Source organism: Lycium barbarum, chromosome 9 (assembly GCF_019175385.1).
Source record: "Lycium barbarum isolate Lr01 chromosome 9, ASM1917538v2, whole genome shotgun sequence".
In the NCBI taxonomy this organism is placed as follows: domain Eukaryota; kingdom Viridiplantae; phylum Streptophyta; class Magnoliopsida; order Solanales; family Solanaceae; genus Lycium; species Lycium barbarum.
The window spans coordinates 104,286,562-104,304,441 of record NC_083345.1 but is presented as its reverse complement, the minus strand read 5'-3'; the positions used below and the strand labels follow the sequence as shown (position 1 = coordinate 104,304,441).

General features: G+C 34.9%; 1 protein-coding gene across 2 annotated transcripts; it reads right to left on the bottom strand.

Annotated features, from left to right (window-relative positions):
* Positions 1 to 2,408: 2,408 nt before the first annotated feature.
* LOC132609230 (uncharacterized) lies at positions 2,409 to 10,685 on the bottom strand. Of its 2 annotated transcripts, none has more exons than XM_060323107.1 (7): positions 9,344 to 10,685; positions 8,714 to 8,884; positions 8,060 to 8,126; positions 5,929 to 7,551; positions 4,769 to 5,793; positions 4,022 to 4,192; positions 2,409 to 2,835 (listed from the first exon to the last, which is right to left on the bottom strand). In XM_060323107.1, the coding sequence occupies exons 1-4, from the start codon at positions 9,728 to 9,730 to the stop codon at positions 7,247 to 7,249; spliced, it is 930 nt and encodes a 309-aa protein (XP_060179090.1). In that variant the 5' UTR covers positions 9,731 to 10,685; the 3' UTR covers positions 2,409 to 2,835; positions 4,022 to 4,192; positions 4,769 to 5,793; positions 5,929 to 7,246. The 2 variants fall into 2 exon arrangements, with proteins under 2 accessions (XP_060179090.1, XP_060179089.1); XM_060323106.1 differs by having other exon boundaries at positions 2,409 to 2,819.
* Between the last annotated feature and the right edge of the window lie 7,195 nt (positions 10,686 to 17,880).

The following is a 17,880-nucleotide window of genomic DNA, read 5'->3' as shown; positions in this document are numbered from 1 at the left end:
CTTTTCTGAATAATTTTGCTATATAAACTCTTTACACCAATGAATATTCGTAGATTATTTTTTACATTCTTTATGGACTAATATATCTAGTTATACAATTCTTTAGACATTTTATGTTTGATATATACTCTTTTATTCTTGAAAATACATTCTTTATTTATTTAATATCCATACATTCTTACATAGACGCACATTCTTTATATCCTTGATATATTTATTTTTTACATAGTCTTACATTTTTTTCTTTATATTGTTAATATAGTTACACATTCTTCACGCTAACATATATATACACTCTTTGTACTAACAGATATACTTTTATACTTACGAGGTACATTCTCTTTATACTCTTTTATATATTCTTTTTTACTATACATTCTTTATGAATACTTGATACTTGATATAAATACATTTTTATACACTGTATATACTTAGTATATTATCACTTAGTGTAGCTTTTCATGAAGTCATAACATTTTGAAAACAGGTAATAATAATGATAAACAGATAGATAGTCCCCCTCTAGTGTTCAGTTAAACTAAGTTTAAGGACTGTCTTCGGACAGACTCTGAGGAATGCTTAATACCTTTCCCTCGAGATAAATAAAACTCTTATCTAGAGTCTCATAGGTTTCATGGACTAAAATGGAGTAGACACACAAATACATATAGGTTTTCTGATTTTCCTAAAAAATAAAGGTGTCGACTCTAACCCTTTTAAACCAGTTAGAAAAACTGGAAAGTTGCAAATTATATTGGACCAGTTCAAAATAGGGCGTAACAGGTGGTAGTGGGTAGCAATGCTAGTTATGATGGTAGAGGTGGCTGGTAGTAAGGATGGATGACAATAGTGGTATTCGCTGATAGTGGTGGCGGCGGCGGTGGTGGTTGCGACAATAGCGGTGGCTATCGATATAATTATAATGGAGGTGGTAGGTCTGACAGTGACTGATAGTAGTGATTGCTAGCGATGGTTGTGATTAAGAGGTGATTAGCGGTAGTAGTTGGTGGTTGTGATGAGTATAGGTGGTTAGTGGTAGTATGGTGGTAGTGGTGGTGGTAAGTATGGTAGCAACTGACAATAGTAGCTGTCAGCGGTGGTTGTTGCTAATGGTGGTTGTGATGAAGTGGTGGTTGGCGATGGTAGTGGTGATTGATACTGATAGTGGCGACGGTTATGATTGCATAGGTGGTTAGTGGTAGTGGGGTGGTGGGTGGAGGGGAAGTAGGGTGGGGGTGGGTGGGTTGTGGGTGAGTAGGGGTAGGTAGGTGGTGAGGTAGGGTGGTGGTAGTTGTGACTGCAGAGGTGGTGGGGTGTGAGGTGGGGTTGGGAGGGTGAAGGTGGTAGTGGTAATTGTGATGGCAGAGGTGATGGGGTGTGGTGAGGGGTGGGGTTGGAGGGGTAGGGTGGCGAATGAGAAGGGGGTGGAGTTGTCCTTAACAAAAGGCTTTGTTCAAAATTTTAATGATTAATGCATATTCAGACAAAATAAGTGCATAAATTTTAATGTAAACAATATGCACTTAATGGCCTAAGGTCTGAACCATTCTGGTTCAAACCTCCATTAAGTGCGAACAAATGAGGCCTTAGTCCCATTGTATTCTTTCCTTCTGTAATACCCCAAGCATATATAGCTGGCACCAGGCTCCATTGCTTTGCTACCTTCCAACCATCGTCACATACTCAAAAGAAGGAAATATTGACTCTTTTTTTTCTTGGTAAACTGTCCAGGCCAACAACAATTACCAAACAAACAAGTGAACATAGTGCAGTGTTTGTTGGAGCAGGTGAAGATTGAGTTTTTGGTAAACTCTTTAACACATGCTTCTGCTATGTTCAAGGAAATGTTTTATGCTTTGTTCTGAGTGAAAGATTTACTTAGAGGATGCATCTCTTTGCTTTAATGATTTGTCCTATATCAGATGATTCTAGTTTGATATTCATGCATTGACCTCTTGTTCAGATAACTTGGTTGCAAAAGGATACTCTTAATGTTTGAATGTAAAAGGCACCCTAAATTTGTTCTCAGTTTCTTCAAACTCTGGATTTGTTAACATAAGCACCAGGTCATTGAATTGGTGATTGAAGAAGTTATATTTAGCCTTTATTACATTTTTACTTGCCTTCTGTTACATATTTCCTTCCAAGTCCAGAATTTTTTTTCCCACCAACTAAAAATAACGTAGGGCAACAAATACAAGTCTTGGACACCGAGTGAGTCTTGAAATACTATTCTCACAAAATGATTTTCAGGCTTAAATTTTTCAGAGTATAAGAACATGATAGGACTCGGCAATATGAATAGAAATCACAAAACATTTAGAGCGAGCTTTTTTACATAAAGATCAAAATAAACACACTGTTACTTAGGCGTAAAGAACTACTAACAACTCCTTGGACAACTGTCAGGTACAATTCTAACTTCGTCTATCAGCTACAAAACCAGTTTCAAACATAAAGTAACAACAGTTAGCTATGATGCAATCGATTCAAACCAAAGGGGCCAAAGCTTATCAATAAGAAAAGACAACTGAAGCGTGTGCGGAGGATCATGGAAAGTGTTGGAGCTCCTGGGCCATTGTAGCATAATTCTGAGGCACATCATTCCCTTCGAATTTGGCAGCAATGAAGAACCTTTCTAGCATTGTAGCATTCTTGAGCAAATATTTTACAAATGGCATTACAGACTTATTTCCATACAGTGGTCCATCAAAGTTAGTGATCTTGATGGTCCTCAGATGTAGCAAAGAGCAGTTAATATTATGTGTCTCAAACCTCCTGCTCTGTTCAGCCTCATTTGTGTAACTTAATAGCCGGTCCTGCAGGAAAAATCCGCTGTAATATCGAGTTATTCTCCTTTAGCAAGAAAGCCATGGAGATGAATTTTTAAATTCAACAAATATTCAATTGCAAATCAAATGTAACAAAGTGGTACATGTAAACAACACAAAAGAAGAGTTTCAAAGATTCATTGAAGCTGATCCTTTATCTCCTCGAACGAAGGGAACATTATCCCATGTTAAACATCTTTTCCCTACAACTACAGAAAAGTTGATAGGAACTCTTCCGGTGATATTATTATGACAAGTGCAGTTCCACTATGCCATGGAACAAAAAATACGGCTGAAGCATTTGTTCTTTCTTATGGGTTTAAATAGTGTCTTGAACACAGTATTCAAACCATTTGGCTGGAAGGCGACTCTTCACTTATTGTTAGTGCTTGAAAGGGAGTTTGCAAAACCTTTTTGGCACTATGAACCTATTGTTGAAGAGATTAAAGAATTAATTGAAGCTAGAGAAAAGAAAAGCCTGGTATGGCTGATTCATTAACTGGATACACTATACCGTACCTATTGGACGCAGAGAAGAAAATTTTCAGCTTTAACTAACTAAGATGGCAAGCTAGAGGGAACTTAAGGGTTGACAAAGGAAAGCTCCCTTGCTTCAGAATTCGGAAGAAAGCCCAAAGCTTATCTTCAGTAATGCAACAAGATGAAGTTCCCGGATCATTATGCTTCTGTCAGCTCACATGTTACTTGAGAATGCTCCTCTCACTTTCTTTTTTTAGTTCTTGTGGAAACAATATACAGGGGGAGCAAGTCAACTCAAGTTAGAAGCCATTGTTGTAAAGCTTATCAAGTTACAAAATTATGATTTTATCCTCAAGTACTTAAGATCGAAAATATGAGGATATATATCATCTTCTTTTTCCACTAATAGTTGTTTAATATTTTGAAGACAACAGCAATGCAATACAAAAGATCAAATTGAATTGCATTAGACTTTTTTGTTTCTGCTGCAAAAAGTTATAACTGGAAGATACCATTTCTATCATAGATATCCTAGGATCTTGTTAGGATTTTGGATCAGTTTTACACTTCTGCTATGATGTAAATATGGTTTACACTACAACCTATGTACTGATTTAGTCAATACACACAACTTTTACCTTCTCAAAAAAACTAGGTGTTTTATATCTATAACATGAAATAACAGAAATGAAGGCATAAAGGAAACTCACTCTTTGTACGTGATTCTACCAGTCAATGACCAATGTATCAACGTCTGATGAACTCTGTAGAAAACTGTGAATTCCAGGGAAGTCCAACTGTTCCAAGGCTGCATTAAGTTTTAAGAACTTCCGGCTCGATGGTGGAGGCTGCCACCCTTTCAATTCCAGTATGGACAGACACTTATAAACCAGATAGATAAACCAGAATATGTCAAAACAAGGAAATGCAACATACTTAACAAATGACATGAAAATTGTGAATAATTACTATAAGACTGTCTTTTGCACATAAAAGTGTTTAAGGTGATTTGGAAATCAAAAGATGGTGTTTTCTTTTAATCAGGAAAGAATAGACCTTCATTCAACTACATCCAGAGGATACAAAATGCAGTACAAAAACAGGGTGCTCTTGTGCAAAGATGGACTTTAAAAACTTCCGAAAACCCATTCACATGACTTAGAAGAGTATGATCAATGTAACTCAATCCTAATATTTATATGTTGTTCTGTCAATTGCAAACTCTACATTCTCAATGTTCATCATTAAAAATTCTGTTCAAAAGGTCTTGTTAAGTTCATGTTCAACCCATATTGCCCATGAGAATGTAATTCTTTAGTACTTACCAACTTTGTTATCAGATTATCTTGAGTAGTGAAATTGTTAGTGTTACTAAACTGATGATTCAATAGCAAATAGAAAATTTCAGAAAAGAAGAAAAAAAAAAGGATTTTGGATAGTGAAGAGTACGAATAAACCTTGATGCACCAGGGACACAATTCAAGATTTTCGACATAGGCAACGCTGTGAAGAAGTTCCTTCATATCGCTATACCTCTTCTCCAAGGTGTGATCTACTTCATCATCGTCTTCCTCGTCGAAATCAAAATCTAAACGATCTAAATGAAGGACTGCAGTGACAAGTGAAGGTACATTTCCACGTGGCAAGTGTATATCACTGCAGTACCCCAAAAGTTGCAAAGTTTGCATAAAAGGGGCTGATATTTCAAGCTGATTGTAGTTGTCTTTTATGATCAATTTTCTTAGCTTGACACTGCTGTTTTCCAAATGATGAATGCCCCAAACTTCATCCAGTTACAAGCACTCCAAGCTAGGGTAACCAGATAATATCTTTTCCATGACACCTTCCATCAAACCCTTCAGGAGCCTAATTGAAAGAGAAACTAGACTAATCCAGTTTACACTACCAAATGGGTTAAATTTACAGTTCTTTAAAACCAAACTCCTCAACGAGGTATGCTTAAATGCAAACTGAGGAAACTCACATGTGTCACCGACACCGTAAATTACAAGAGCAAAATGTTCAACATTAGCAAGTTTGTTTGCAAAATGTACCCATAAATCAACATCTTTAACATAATGCTTCCTGTATATAGAGAGACAGACACTGAATTTCCTGATTTTCTCGCAATACCTCCAGTAACAAAGCTCTCTACTCGCGGAAGCCAGGAATTTCCTTTTCGTTGCTACTGTAGTAGCCCTCAAAATTTAGTGAAACCATAACAGACTTCCAAAGAGACTGCATGGATGTATATGTAATAACTTCATAGCATCTCAATGAAATTACCCACACTTTTGGAGGACAAGCCAGCAACAAATGATCGCAGAGGTAATAGGGTCAGGAAAAAATCATGCGGCAGTTAACATTTGTTGAAGAAATCCGTAAGACATATAGCATGACAATAAGCGACAAACCTGACCAAGAAAGAGGGAATATGCTTCACCACTTACAAACAGGAACACTTCAAGTGCAAACACATAAACTGTGGCAAGTAAATAAAAGATACACATTAGCTTGGCATTTAAAAAGGGGACAGTGATGGTTGTATCACAATTTATTGCCTAAAATATTGATTTTATGAATGACAACTTATTTGTAGTATGTATAAAGGACATACCTTCAGCACTTCGATTTCCAGTTGAGTTATCACTCGGGCATTAATATAGACCTGTGTGGTTCCATTGCATGAGGACTAAGTTCCCCAGTCAAACTTCAGGTTTGAACTCACAATTCTATCAGTTTTCTCTCCTTAATGTTGCATTAACATTCTTACTTCTCAACAGGGACTACAAGGAATAATTACTTAAACCTCAATAACAATGTTACCTTTCCCCAAATTTCAGATTCCTTGTGATAGCAATAACTTCCAGGCTTCAAAGGAAATCCATTAACAATTAGCTGCTCTGGTCGGAGCTGATTAGCAGTACTTTCTTTCTTTGTTTCATTATTTGCATGACTGCCAAGGGACTTATATAAGCAAAGTTTGCCAAGTTTGAGCCTCTTTGAATCATCAATTGGCTCACCTATGAAACTTACACATTTGTGCCCATCCGGCATTGCTCTGAGCACATAATCGCTGCAATACTCTCGAAAGACATTGTTCTCAATGTCTACCACTTTTCTTTCAGATCTATTAATACTACTGAAATTGACCATCTTCTTCTTCATTGGTAGGATGCTCAGAGGGGTTGTGCTCAGATCCCGGTGACACTGAGGAAGAACCTGAAGAAAAGCCCGGGTTCCATGGTACAAAGACCTGGGGTTTTGAACTACCTGAAATTCTTGGACTTTGACTTGGTGAACTGGTCACAGCAGCAACCTGAAATATGTGCAACGGGATTGACTCTATAACAGGTGCAACATCCATGCCTACAGATCTTCTTGATTCTAAAAGAGGTAACTAATGTTATTGAGTAATCCAAGTCAACACCTTCCCCAGTGAGGAGAACTCCTGGAGGAAACAACCTCCGTAGCACCTGACCTCCAATTCTTTATTTAGAAAAGAAATAAAGTGGGAGAGAGCAACTATTCTAATTGTCGTGACAGGAACAAGTACTAAAAACTCCTTCGATACTGACAAATATTTTAAAGTTTCTTTTCCACCAACAAAAAGTAACATAGGCCAAAGAAACAAGTCGTAATGAATCTTGATATTGGCAAAATGATTTTCAACCTTATGTTTTCAAAGTACAGAAACATGATAAAGATTCAGCAAATATGAAGTAGAAATCACAAAACATTTGGAGCAGGTTTTCTTATAGGATGATCAGAGAATAAAAACATTGTTACTTAGGCATGAAGAACTACTGACAACTCCTTGGATACTAACAAGTACAATTCTAGCCATGTCTATCAACTACAAAATCAGTTTCAAACATAAAGCAAGAGTGGTTAAGTATGTTGCGATCAATACAAACCATAGGGGTCAAAGACTATCAATAAGAAAAAACAACTGAAGCATGCAGAGAGGATCTAGGAAAGCTTTGAAAATCCTGTGCCATTTTAACATAATCTTGAGACTCGTCACTCCCTTCAAACTTGGCAGCAATGACAAACTTTTCTAGCACTGTTGCATTCTTGAGCAAATATTTCACCAATTGCAGTACAGACTTATTTCCACTTAGTGATCCATCAAAGTTAAATACCTTGATGGTCTTCAGATGTAGCAAAGAGCCATTAAAATTATGTGTCTTGAACCTCCTGCTCTGTTCATCCTCGTTTGTGTACCTTGACAGCAGGCCTTGCAGAAAATAATCCGCTATATTATAGTATTAAGTAGTTATTCTCCTTAGATGGAAGTAGAAAATCAAGGAGTTGATTCTGGATTTTAAAAAAGTTATGAATAGTCCTTCAGGGACATGTCATGTGCTTCGCAAATGTTACTTACATGCAAAAAAAAAAAAAAAAAAAAAAACTGATCCTTTGTCTCCTTACTTGAAGGATAGCACTATCTCTTGTTAAAGATCTTTTCCGGCAACTACAAAAGAAGTTAAATGTAGAACTGGCTGAATCATACAATCAATTTTGAGTGAAAACATGAAATTATGTCAAAGCAAGTCAAGCTGAACTATTTCCTTGAGGAAAATAAACTAAGAGCAGATTTAGCAAAGAGAAACCATCAACTTTCAAGACTAAGCAGATTCTGAAATCCTTTAAAAAGCAGCATTCAAAATTTCAAATGAAAATTTCAGAATTTGCATCACGCATTCCCTGGAGCAATTTCTGTGAACACATTGAGAAATACTCACCTCGATGGGCAAAACTAAATAGTAAGTGGAGTTCCCTTCCTTCAAAATTCATAAGAAAGCCAAAAGCCTACCTCCAATAATGCAACAAGATTAGTTACCATTTTCAAAAAAATAATGCAACAAGATGAACTTCCGGTAGATCTTAATTTTTGTGAGCTTACATATTACTTGAGAATACTCCTCACCTTTTTCCTTTTTAAGTTCTTATGGGAACAATGAACATGGGAGGAAGTCTCTACAAGTTAGAAGCTATTGTTGTAAAGCTCGTCAAGTGCTTAGGCTAGTTAAGTTTCACATTGCAAATAATAGTCCTATACAGAAACACTCTTTTCAGTTACATGAGGCTTATCCCCTACACTTTTGTCAAAGATAGAATCTTCTCGGTCATCTTGAGGAATGAGCCAGTTCAGTTCTTATCCTTTCCTTTTTGAATAGGTAAGGCAGTCAAGTCCCCCTCTTTGTTATATTTTATCATTGTTTCATAAACCACTAAGGTCGTTTAAATTACCAAAAAAAAAAAAAAAAATCTATTATATTTTTCCTAACGTACATGAATCAGAAATATGTTGATATATCCTCTTCTTCTTCTACAAGTAGTAATTTGATCTTGATAACAATTGGAGTAACAAAAATAAAGATCTAAAGGGAACTTACTCTTGGTTCGGGATTGTGCCAGTCAATGACTAAAGTCTCAAGATCCGATGAACTCTGTAGAAAGCTGCAAAGTCCAGGGAAGTCCAATTGTACTATGGCTGCATTGAGTTTTAAGAATTTCCGGCTTGATGGTGAAGGCTGCCACCCTTTCAGCTCCAGTATAGACAGGCCCTTGTAAACCAAATAGGTAAACCAGAATATCTTAAAATAAGGAAATGCGACATACTTAATAAATGACATGCAAATAGTTAAATAATTTGTAAAAACAGCTTGGACTATACAATTGTGTTTTGCCACATCAAAGTGTTCAAGGTTAGTTTGGAGATCCAAAGATGGACTTTTAAGCACTTTGAAAACCCCATTCACATGACGTGAAGACTGTGATCAATGTAAGTGAATCCAGATTTTATTTGTGGTTCTGCCCATTGCAAATTGTTTATTTAAAAAGGACTTGTTTCAATCACCTACCACTGTCCAGCTGATTGGCCATAAGAATGTAATTATTTACTAGTACTTACCAGCTTGGTAAACAGATTATCCTAAGTATGAACTAATGAATTTAATAGCAAATAGAAAGTAACGAATCGGGAAAAAATTCTGAAATTTGGATATTTGAGAGCATGAATAAACCTCGATGCACCAGGGACCTAAGTCAAGATTCTCGACATGGGCAACGCTGTGAAGAAGTTCCTTCAAACAGCTACACTCTTTCTTCCGAAATTCGTCCCCATCTCCTAAATCAAAGTCTACATAAAGGACTGCAGTGACAAGTGAAGCCACATTTCTCAAGCTTATACTGTTGCATGACCCCAAAAGTTGCAAATTATGAACATAGGGGACTAAGATTTCGAACCAAATGTCATTACTCTCATCTTCATATTTTTTTATGATCAATTTTCTCAGCTTCACAGAGCTGATTTCCAAACGATGAATGCCCCAAACACTATCCAACTCCAGGCACTCCAAGTTAGGGCAACCAGATAATACCTTTTCTATGACACTTTCTCTCAAATTCATCAGCCTAAGTGAAAGAGAAACGAGACTAGTCCAGTTTACACTACCAGAAGGGTTCAATTTGATTTCGCGTAAAACCAAATTCCTCAACGAGTTATTCTTAAATGCAAACTGAGGAAACTCATACTTGTGATCGAATTCGTAAAATCCAAGTGTAAAATCTTCAACGTTAGCAAGTTTGGTTGCGAAAGGTACCCATAAATCAACATCTTTAACATAATGGTTGTTGTATATAGAGAGACAAACACTGTATTTTCTGATTTTCTCGCAATACCTCCAGTAACAAAGCTCTCTATTTGTGGATGCCACGAAATCATGAATTTCATTTTCTTCGGTATTGTAGTAGCCGTCGAAATTGAGTGATACTGGAACGGACTTCCAAAGAGACAGCCATTGTGTAGATAATACACTCGTTCTCACAACTTGTTTTCTGTCAGGCTACATAGAGAGTATGTGAATTAAATCGACTTTGGAAAATCACTGAGACGGTCTTCTCTCACCATGATTTCTCTCTGCATGGAGTACAACTTTCAGTTGAAGAGCAAAAGGGTCGTTATGTGGACTGACATCGATTTTTGTGTTGCGGGTTTGTGGTATTAATGGGTTATTTTGAGGAAAATGATTATTGCCAAGAATGGATGAAGGAAAATATAACAATGTAAGAACACATAATTTTTCCAAGATTCTGTAATCTTTGTTTCACTAGTCATCAACCTAATCATATGTTTATAGAGCCAAGAACTACATTGAAATATTTCCAAGATTATTGCCAAGAAGTATTGTGTCAAGAATGGACGTGATATGTCAAATGTACCCTTATAGGTTGGCGCCTCTTTGAATGACTTGTAGAGTACAACTGCTACTGTATGTCTCCGAGTTGTATTTCGGTTAATGGGTTATTTTGACCCGATTGGATCAGTGGAATCAGGTACTAGTTAGTCTGTAATTTAGGGCTGATTTCCCTTCCTCAAATATTTAGACATTTTTAAATCATACACAAAATACAACTCCCTTTTGAGAAGACGATCAAAATGGTCCTTAATGTATGGGTTGGCCTATTATAGTCCTTCATATATACCATATAATTGAAATAGTCTTTAATGTATAAAAAAAATGATTATTTATGTCTATCATATATGCCACGTATTTGAAATAGTCCTTAATGTATGAAAATAATATTCATTTTAGTCCTTCATATATACCGTGTAATCAAAATAGTCCTTAATGTATGACAAAAAGTTAGCATTTTAATCCTAAAGTTTAAAAGTAATGACACAAGTAAAAAAAAAACTAAGTTGCAAGTTTAACCAGCAACTCATGTGAGTTCTATAAATACATAGAAAATCACAAGATTACATTCTGGTACATTGTACATATATGTAGTTTAAGACCATAAGATTAAAAAATCTTCCTTACTTTCTTAAATTTCGTGTGTACTCAAATTAAGACAAACAAATTGAAATAGAGGAATACATTTCTCTTCCCAATACTAAAATGAAAAAAGGCAAAAAAACGCGTCTCGACTATGTCAAATAAAACAACCTTGCCCTCCATTTAAATTTTGGTCCTAAATATTCTCGTACCGTTAGTTGACTGACTCAGGTTTTGCTCCTCAATTATGAGAAATAGAACAAATTTTCCCTATGTTTGGATTTAGTCTCAACTATGCCCTTATCGTTGAAAAACTTGCTTCTCAAAACTAACAAAATTCAAATTTTTTTCTTCCAATCAACCCTTTTTTTAGAGTCAAGCTTATTTGACTACTATTTTCTAGAATGACGAGAGAGGATTTTTAAATCGACTTGTCTAGCTTCAAGTTGATTTAAAAATGTCTTATTCAGAGTATTACTTTTTTCTTTGTTGGTAGAAATCTAATTTGGAGAGTTCGATTTTTAGACCCAAACGATGACAGTATCGCGATTCAAAATACATCAGTATCATCTCCAGCAGCAAAGGTGGAAGAACAATAGTATAAAGGTTCTATGATTTGGTAGTTCAAGGAGAAGGTCTAGCAGAATAAAATTATAGTCTTCGAGGTAACAGAAGATGGAGTCATTTAGGGTCGACTAAGATGTATCATGATATTAAAGAAATCTATTGGTGGAATGATATGAAAAAGAATATTGTAGATGTAGGTGGACTAGTGGACTAGTTTAGAACATAGGGATTCCGATAAAAAACCACTTGTCCAGTTCATTAGGGAGTGTTTTCGGGAGTGACAATACGGATAGCCTTTTTTTTTTTTTTTTATCATGAGTGACAATACGGATAGCCTTTTTTTTTTTTTTTTTATCATTTTTCAAAAAGTTGATAAACTTTTACATATGTCAAATAAATATTGTGACATTTAAGTTCTTACGGCCTGTTCAAAGAAAAAAAAAGTTATTAAATAATGAAGATAAAAAAATTATCTCCCCAAAACATTCCTTTTTGCTCAGAGAATGACAAATAAGTCTTTTGTCTTTCAATTTTTTAAGATCATCCATGTAATTGTGATCATATGCATAAATATAGTTCAATAAAATTAATCTATATATATATATATATATATATTAGCATGACAACAATCACAGTTTCTTCATGGCTAAAGTTATAACCGGTTCTGGATTTACTTAGGTTAAAATGGACGGGTCATATAAACTTCCCCAAATCACAATCATTTTTCATTTATTTATTTAATTCTTTTATAATTATCAAGTCAAAGTAGCAAAAAGAATTTTCTTTTCATTTACCATGACATTATCTAACTAACTAAATTTTAAAACAGTACTTTTTTTTTAACAATTTGCTAATATTTCTTTTGACTACATGCTTTGCTCAACTTTCTTTAGGGAAAAGGTCAAATGTACCCCTATATTTTCTTCTATTAGTTAACTTTACCCTCTGTTTCACATTGCAGCTAAATAAGCCCTTGCCGTTACCAAAATTAATAAATATACCTCTAATTTTGACGGATTCCCCCAAATCAAATTCAATTACCAACTTCACTTAAAATTATTCCATTTTAAACGGAGTCCCAATAAATCCGCAACCCACCAAACCAAAACCCAAACTAGATCAAAACAAATGACCCTTGTTCTTTCTCAAAAAAGGTCACCAAAAGAAGAAATTTGGAGAATAAGGTGAGGAGGACATTCAAGTCTTCAATTAGAAAAAAAGGGATAAGTGGGTCTCATTTTCTTTTTCTTTTTTCTTTTACTCACTAAACACTAATTAAGTAAAATGGGGGCTAACTTGTAATATTCAGGACTTAGAAATAAATAAAAAAATACTCTTTCTTTTCAAAAATCAAAAGGCATTCACTTAGCCCCAAATTTTCCTCCATTGTTGAGTTGTGAAGTTTTTGGGTCATAAATTTGTGATTGAAATTCGAAAATAATTGGTGAATTGTTGCATAATTAAGTAGATATAATAGGTTGTTAAAACACTAGTTGGAAGGAAATTTGGTGTAAGGAAAATTAAAACTCCATTGTTGGGTTTGTTGAAGTTGAAAATTCGGATTTGAAAATTGGTTATTATTTTGAGTGGGTGTTCTTGAAAATCATTGTAAACATCTGAGAGAAGCTAAATATCAAATTTGAGATTATTCAATGGTGATTTGAGTGATTTTTTAAAATAAATTTTAGAACCACTAAATAAACTTTTGCAGTCGCGAATAACTACGGGAGTTGTCGGGCAACTACATTAGTTGATGGACAACTATTAAGGTTGTTGTAACAAGTAATATTAAAGTTCTTGAAACAAAAACTATTATTGTTCCCACCACTACGATGCTTGTTCCCACAACTTCAATAGTTCTTTCATCATCTATCGAAGTTGTTCCAATATTTAATAATCATAATTAAGTTACTATTTTAAAATATTAAAAAGATCTTACTTATTCAAATTCGATACTACGTGTCCCAACAACTATTGCAGTTGTGGAACAACTTGACTAGTTGTTGGGATAACTTCAGCAGTTGTCCATCAATGGCAGTAGTTATTAGGGCAACTTTAACATTTGTTCCAGCATATACAATAGATGTTGGGGACCAACAATCATTTGTATTATAGATTCTTAATCATTCTTGTCTTTTAATATTTCAGGTACGATGTAATGACCTCAAATATCTAGGGGAGTATAACTTAATGTTTAGGGGAGAATGCTATTATTGCTGATCTAAGTTTAACAAATTGTTACACGTCGGAAAAATTTTGCGTTATTCGAGTCGTATGCAAGCCAACATAAGCGGGGCAAGTTATAAAGTTCCTTTAAAATTAGTAAAGATAATAGGGGTGCACTCCACCCTCTTAGTACATTGAGGTATCGTTATAATCCAATTGATATAGGCTCGTGTTGAGAACCTTTTGGGAAGTCGTACACACAGCCTACAAGCACTTATTAAGGTAATATATGATCATCAACATGGTTCCTAGAGGATGTAAGAGTTGGAATCTAAACGAATTGGAAAAAATACGTTTCCTCGGAAATTGGCAAGTGGACTGTTTCACGGTGGGATTCACAGCTCGTGGAATAATCCAAAGAACCCTTATAAGATTAAGGAAGAATTTTAACAAGTTTTAAGAAAGTATCTACAGGTTTTGGGATCAAACGAACTGAATAAATTAAGTTTGTCAAAATGTTGGGAAAACTTGGCAGAATTCTGGATAGGATTTTGGTCCAACTTGAGAGAGGTATATCTCCTGGAATATGAGGAGTTATGAATGCATAACCTAAATTCAAGTTCAGAGAGTTTTCTTTTCAATGCAACTGACATATCACAAATTGGAGAAGTACGATGAAAGTTACGGTCCGTACAAAATTATACGATTTGATGTACGAACCGTATTTCTATGGCAGTGGCCGACCTTTGTATATTTATTTCGAAGCTCAGTTCATTTCTCTCATTTGTAACTCATCAACAGACCTAATAACCCTCCCTAAGTGACCCCTAAACTTCTCCCAAGTCCCTAAAACAAGTGCTACAAGATTAAACACTAAATCAAACCACTCCAAAGTATAGGAAGTATAAGATAGATATTGATGGAAGAAGAAACCTTGAGTTGTGGTTGTTGTTGCTGATCTTGGAGTATACTTCTGAATGAAGTAACTTCGTAAATGTAAGATTCTACCCTTTCTTGACATGTTTAATGAAACAAAAGTGTTAGATATATTGTTTAGATGATGAATCTTAGAGATTAGACTGAAGGACTACATTTATGGTTGATGTTGTATTCATGGGATGTTTTGAAGTAATTATGGGTATTGTTTTCAATGAAAATCATGGTTAATGACAATAGTTAGACGTTCTTGATGTTGTTGTAGGTATATACATGTATTCGTGGATAGATTATTGAAAGGAAAGACATAAACTTGAATTGAGAAAGTAGAACTAAGAACGATACTTGCGGGGGGTTTGGGTTAAGATTGTAGAATCATTGGACAACTATTTTAATCGATTGGTAACATGTATATTGTTGTTGATGTTATGAGATTGTTGTTGGCTGAATTTGGTTTTGACGGAAGTCGATATTATAAAGGAGATGTTGCCCAAACTTACATACGACACTTACTAGCTTGAACTTGACCAATGAATACCGTGGTGAATTGATATTTGCTCTTAATTGTCTTGTTTAGATTGACGAGCGTTGAATGGTGAAAAATTGGATATTAACTGTGAAAGGAGCAGGTATGTTAAGGTTATCCCTTCTTTCTCTTTGGCATGAATCTTATGAAAAGAACGAAATGAACGAATGAACGTTATCCATAATGATTCCACTCTTAGAATGTTAGAAAGCTTATGTTCTTTGGATTCTCAATAATGTTACTACTTACCTTTGATGATTCTTGATTTGAACTTTTGATCGTTGATTCAGTAGAAGTAAGAAATATTGATGATGTTAGTTCCATAAAAATGTTCGGAGGTTACGGACCCTCTGTCACTCCGAAAGGCCCAGAAGTTACTCCTATGAGTCAATCATGCGTTATATATATGTGTATACACTTATTTTACCACACTGAGCAGCGCTATGGTCGGCCGGGTACGGCACCTACTGTGCACACCATTGTAGTTGGGTACCGATAACACCGAACCTATATTATATGGCCAGGTACGGTATTATGATATATGTATATTAGTTTTGAAAGAAAGCATGCATATCATACGCCCTCAGAGGCACTTTCAAATGTACAGAGTTATACAGACATATTCAGATATACAGATTGACTCTGATGTCTCAGATTCCTTTCATGGTTCTTATGTATATGTTGTTTTCATGCCTTACATAATCGGTACATTATTCGTACTGAATCCCATATTGTTTGAGGGCTGTGTTTCATGCCCCCAGGTCCCGAGATACAAGTTGGTGATCCATCTATTAGGATGTAAGCTCAATGGATAAGGTCGATGCACTCCATTAGTTCTGGAGATGCCAGGAATCAGTATATATATACACACGTGATATATATGTGTGTGTGTGTGTACACATATGCATGGGTATGGCGGGGCCCTATCCCGATCAAGTTACGTATGTTTTCCAGTAGAGGCTTGTAGACAGTTACGTATAGTCAGATGATGTCCAGACTTGATGTTTCATATGTTGTCACACAGGTGATTATGATAGCCTTGTTGGCTTATATAGTATGTCCAGCATATCCATATAGATAAATCTTTCAGATTATCTGATACAGACATGTTTTCTTTATAAGTCTATTGAGTATCATATGATGGCCCTATTGGCCTACCTATGTTCCTATTGATATCACATATGTATGTCAGATGGTACTTGACTAGTATGGTCAGGTGCCCGTCATAGCCCTCCAGTTGGGTCGTGACACAAACAACCTTGATGTATTTTTAAGAGCTTGTGGTAACAAGTCATTCTATGAATTATGTTGCCTTAATGGAGTCATTATATTACAGTAGTCACCGCATGTTAAAATTATTGAGTTTTTTCAACAACTTCGGTAGTTGTCCTATAATTACTATTGTAGTTGTCGGAGAACTTCTGAAGTTGTTGAAAAATTCTATTAGGTGTAAGCCAACAACTTTGGCAGTTGTCCTACACCTAGAGTAGTAGTCTGACGACTATTGAAGTTATCGAACAACTGCTAAAATTGTTGGAACAACAAAGTCAGCTTTTTTGAAGAACTTCTATAGTTGTTGCCACAACTACAGTAGTTATTGGGCATAAATGCAATAATCCAATGATAATTGAAGATAGATCAAGTGATTCTATAAAATATTACACATAAGCTAAGTAATTTAATGAGAATTGATGATCAAATCTAAATTATGAATTATTAAGGATAAATGTGGTGATTCAATGACAATTGAAGATTGGTCGATCTATTCTATGAATTATTGCACACAAACTAAGTGATTTAATAAAAATTGATAATTAATTGAGTCATCGATAAATTATAAAGGATAAACATAGTGATTCAATAACAATTGAAGATCGATTGATTTCTTCTATGAATTATCACATATAAATTAAGTGATTTAACGTTAAATTAAGGATAAACATGGTAATTCAATAACGATTAACGATTGAAAGTGCAATTATATCCATTATTACACATAAATTAAATGAGTTAATGACACTTGATGATCAATTGAGTCATTTTATGGCTTATTAAGGATAAATGTAGTGATATAATGACAATTGATGCTCAATTGAGTCATTCTATGTATTATTAAGAAGAAACCTAGTGATTCAAAGACAATTGAAGATCGATCGAGTCATTCTATGAGTTATTGCACATAAACGAAGTGATATAGCGGCAATTAATTATCAACTGAACCATTCTTTGAATTAAGGATGAATGTAGCGATCCAATAACAACTAAAGATCGATTGAACAATAATAGAATTATTACACATAAAATAAGTAATTTAATGAATATTAATGGTCAATTGTTCCATGCTATAAGGATAGACGTAATGATCCGATAACAATTGAAGTTGATGGAGTGATTGTATGAATTATTATACACATAAATAAAATAATTTAATGATCAACTGAGCCATAATACAAATTATTAAGGATAAAGGTAGTGATTCGATAACAATTAAAGAAAGGTTAAGTGACTGTATTGAGCATAACTGTTACACCTCGTAGTTTTGTATATTGAGATTTGTCGTATGTTAGTAGTTCTAGTCCTGGAAACC

Bases quoted from the DNA above. Each gene is read 5' to 3' on its own strand.
- LOC132609230 (XM_060323107.1), bottom strand. From the start codon at position 9,730: ATGAATTTGAGAGAAAGTGTCATAGAAAAGGTATTATCTGGTTGCCCT. The intron at 8,885-9,343 runs GTTTATTCATGC...TTGGTTTACAAG, and splicing joins TAGGTCCCTGGTGCATCGAG to GGCCTGTCTATACTGGAGCT. The intron at 8,127-8,713 runs GTAAGTTCCCTT...TATTGGAGGTAG, and splicing joins GGCACAATCCCGAACCAAGA to GCTTTTGGCTTTCTTATGAA.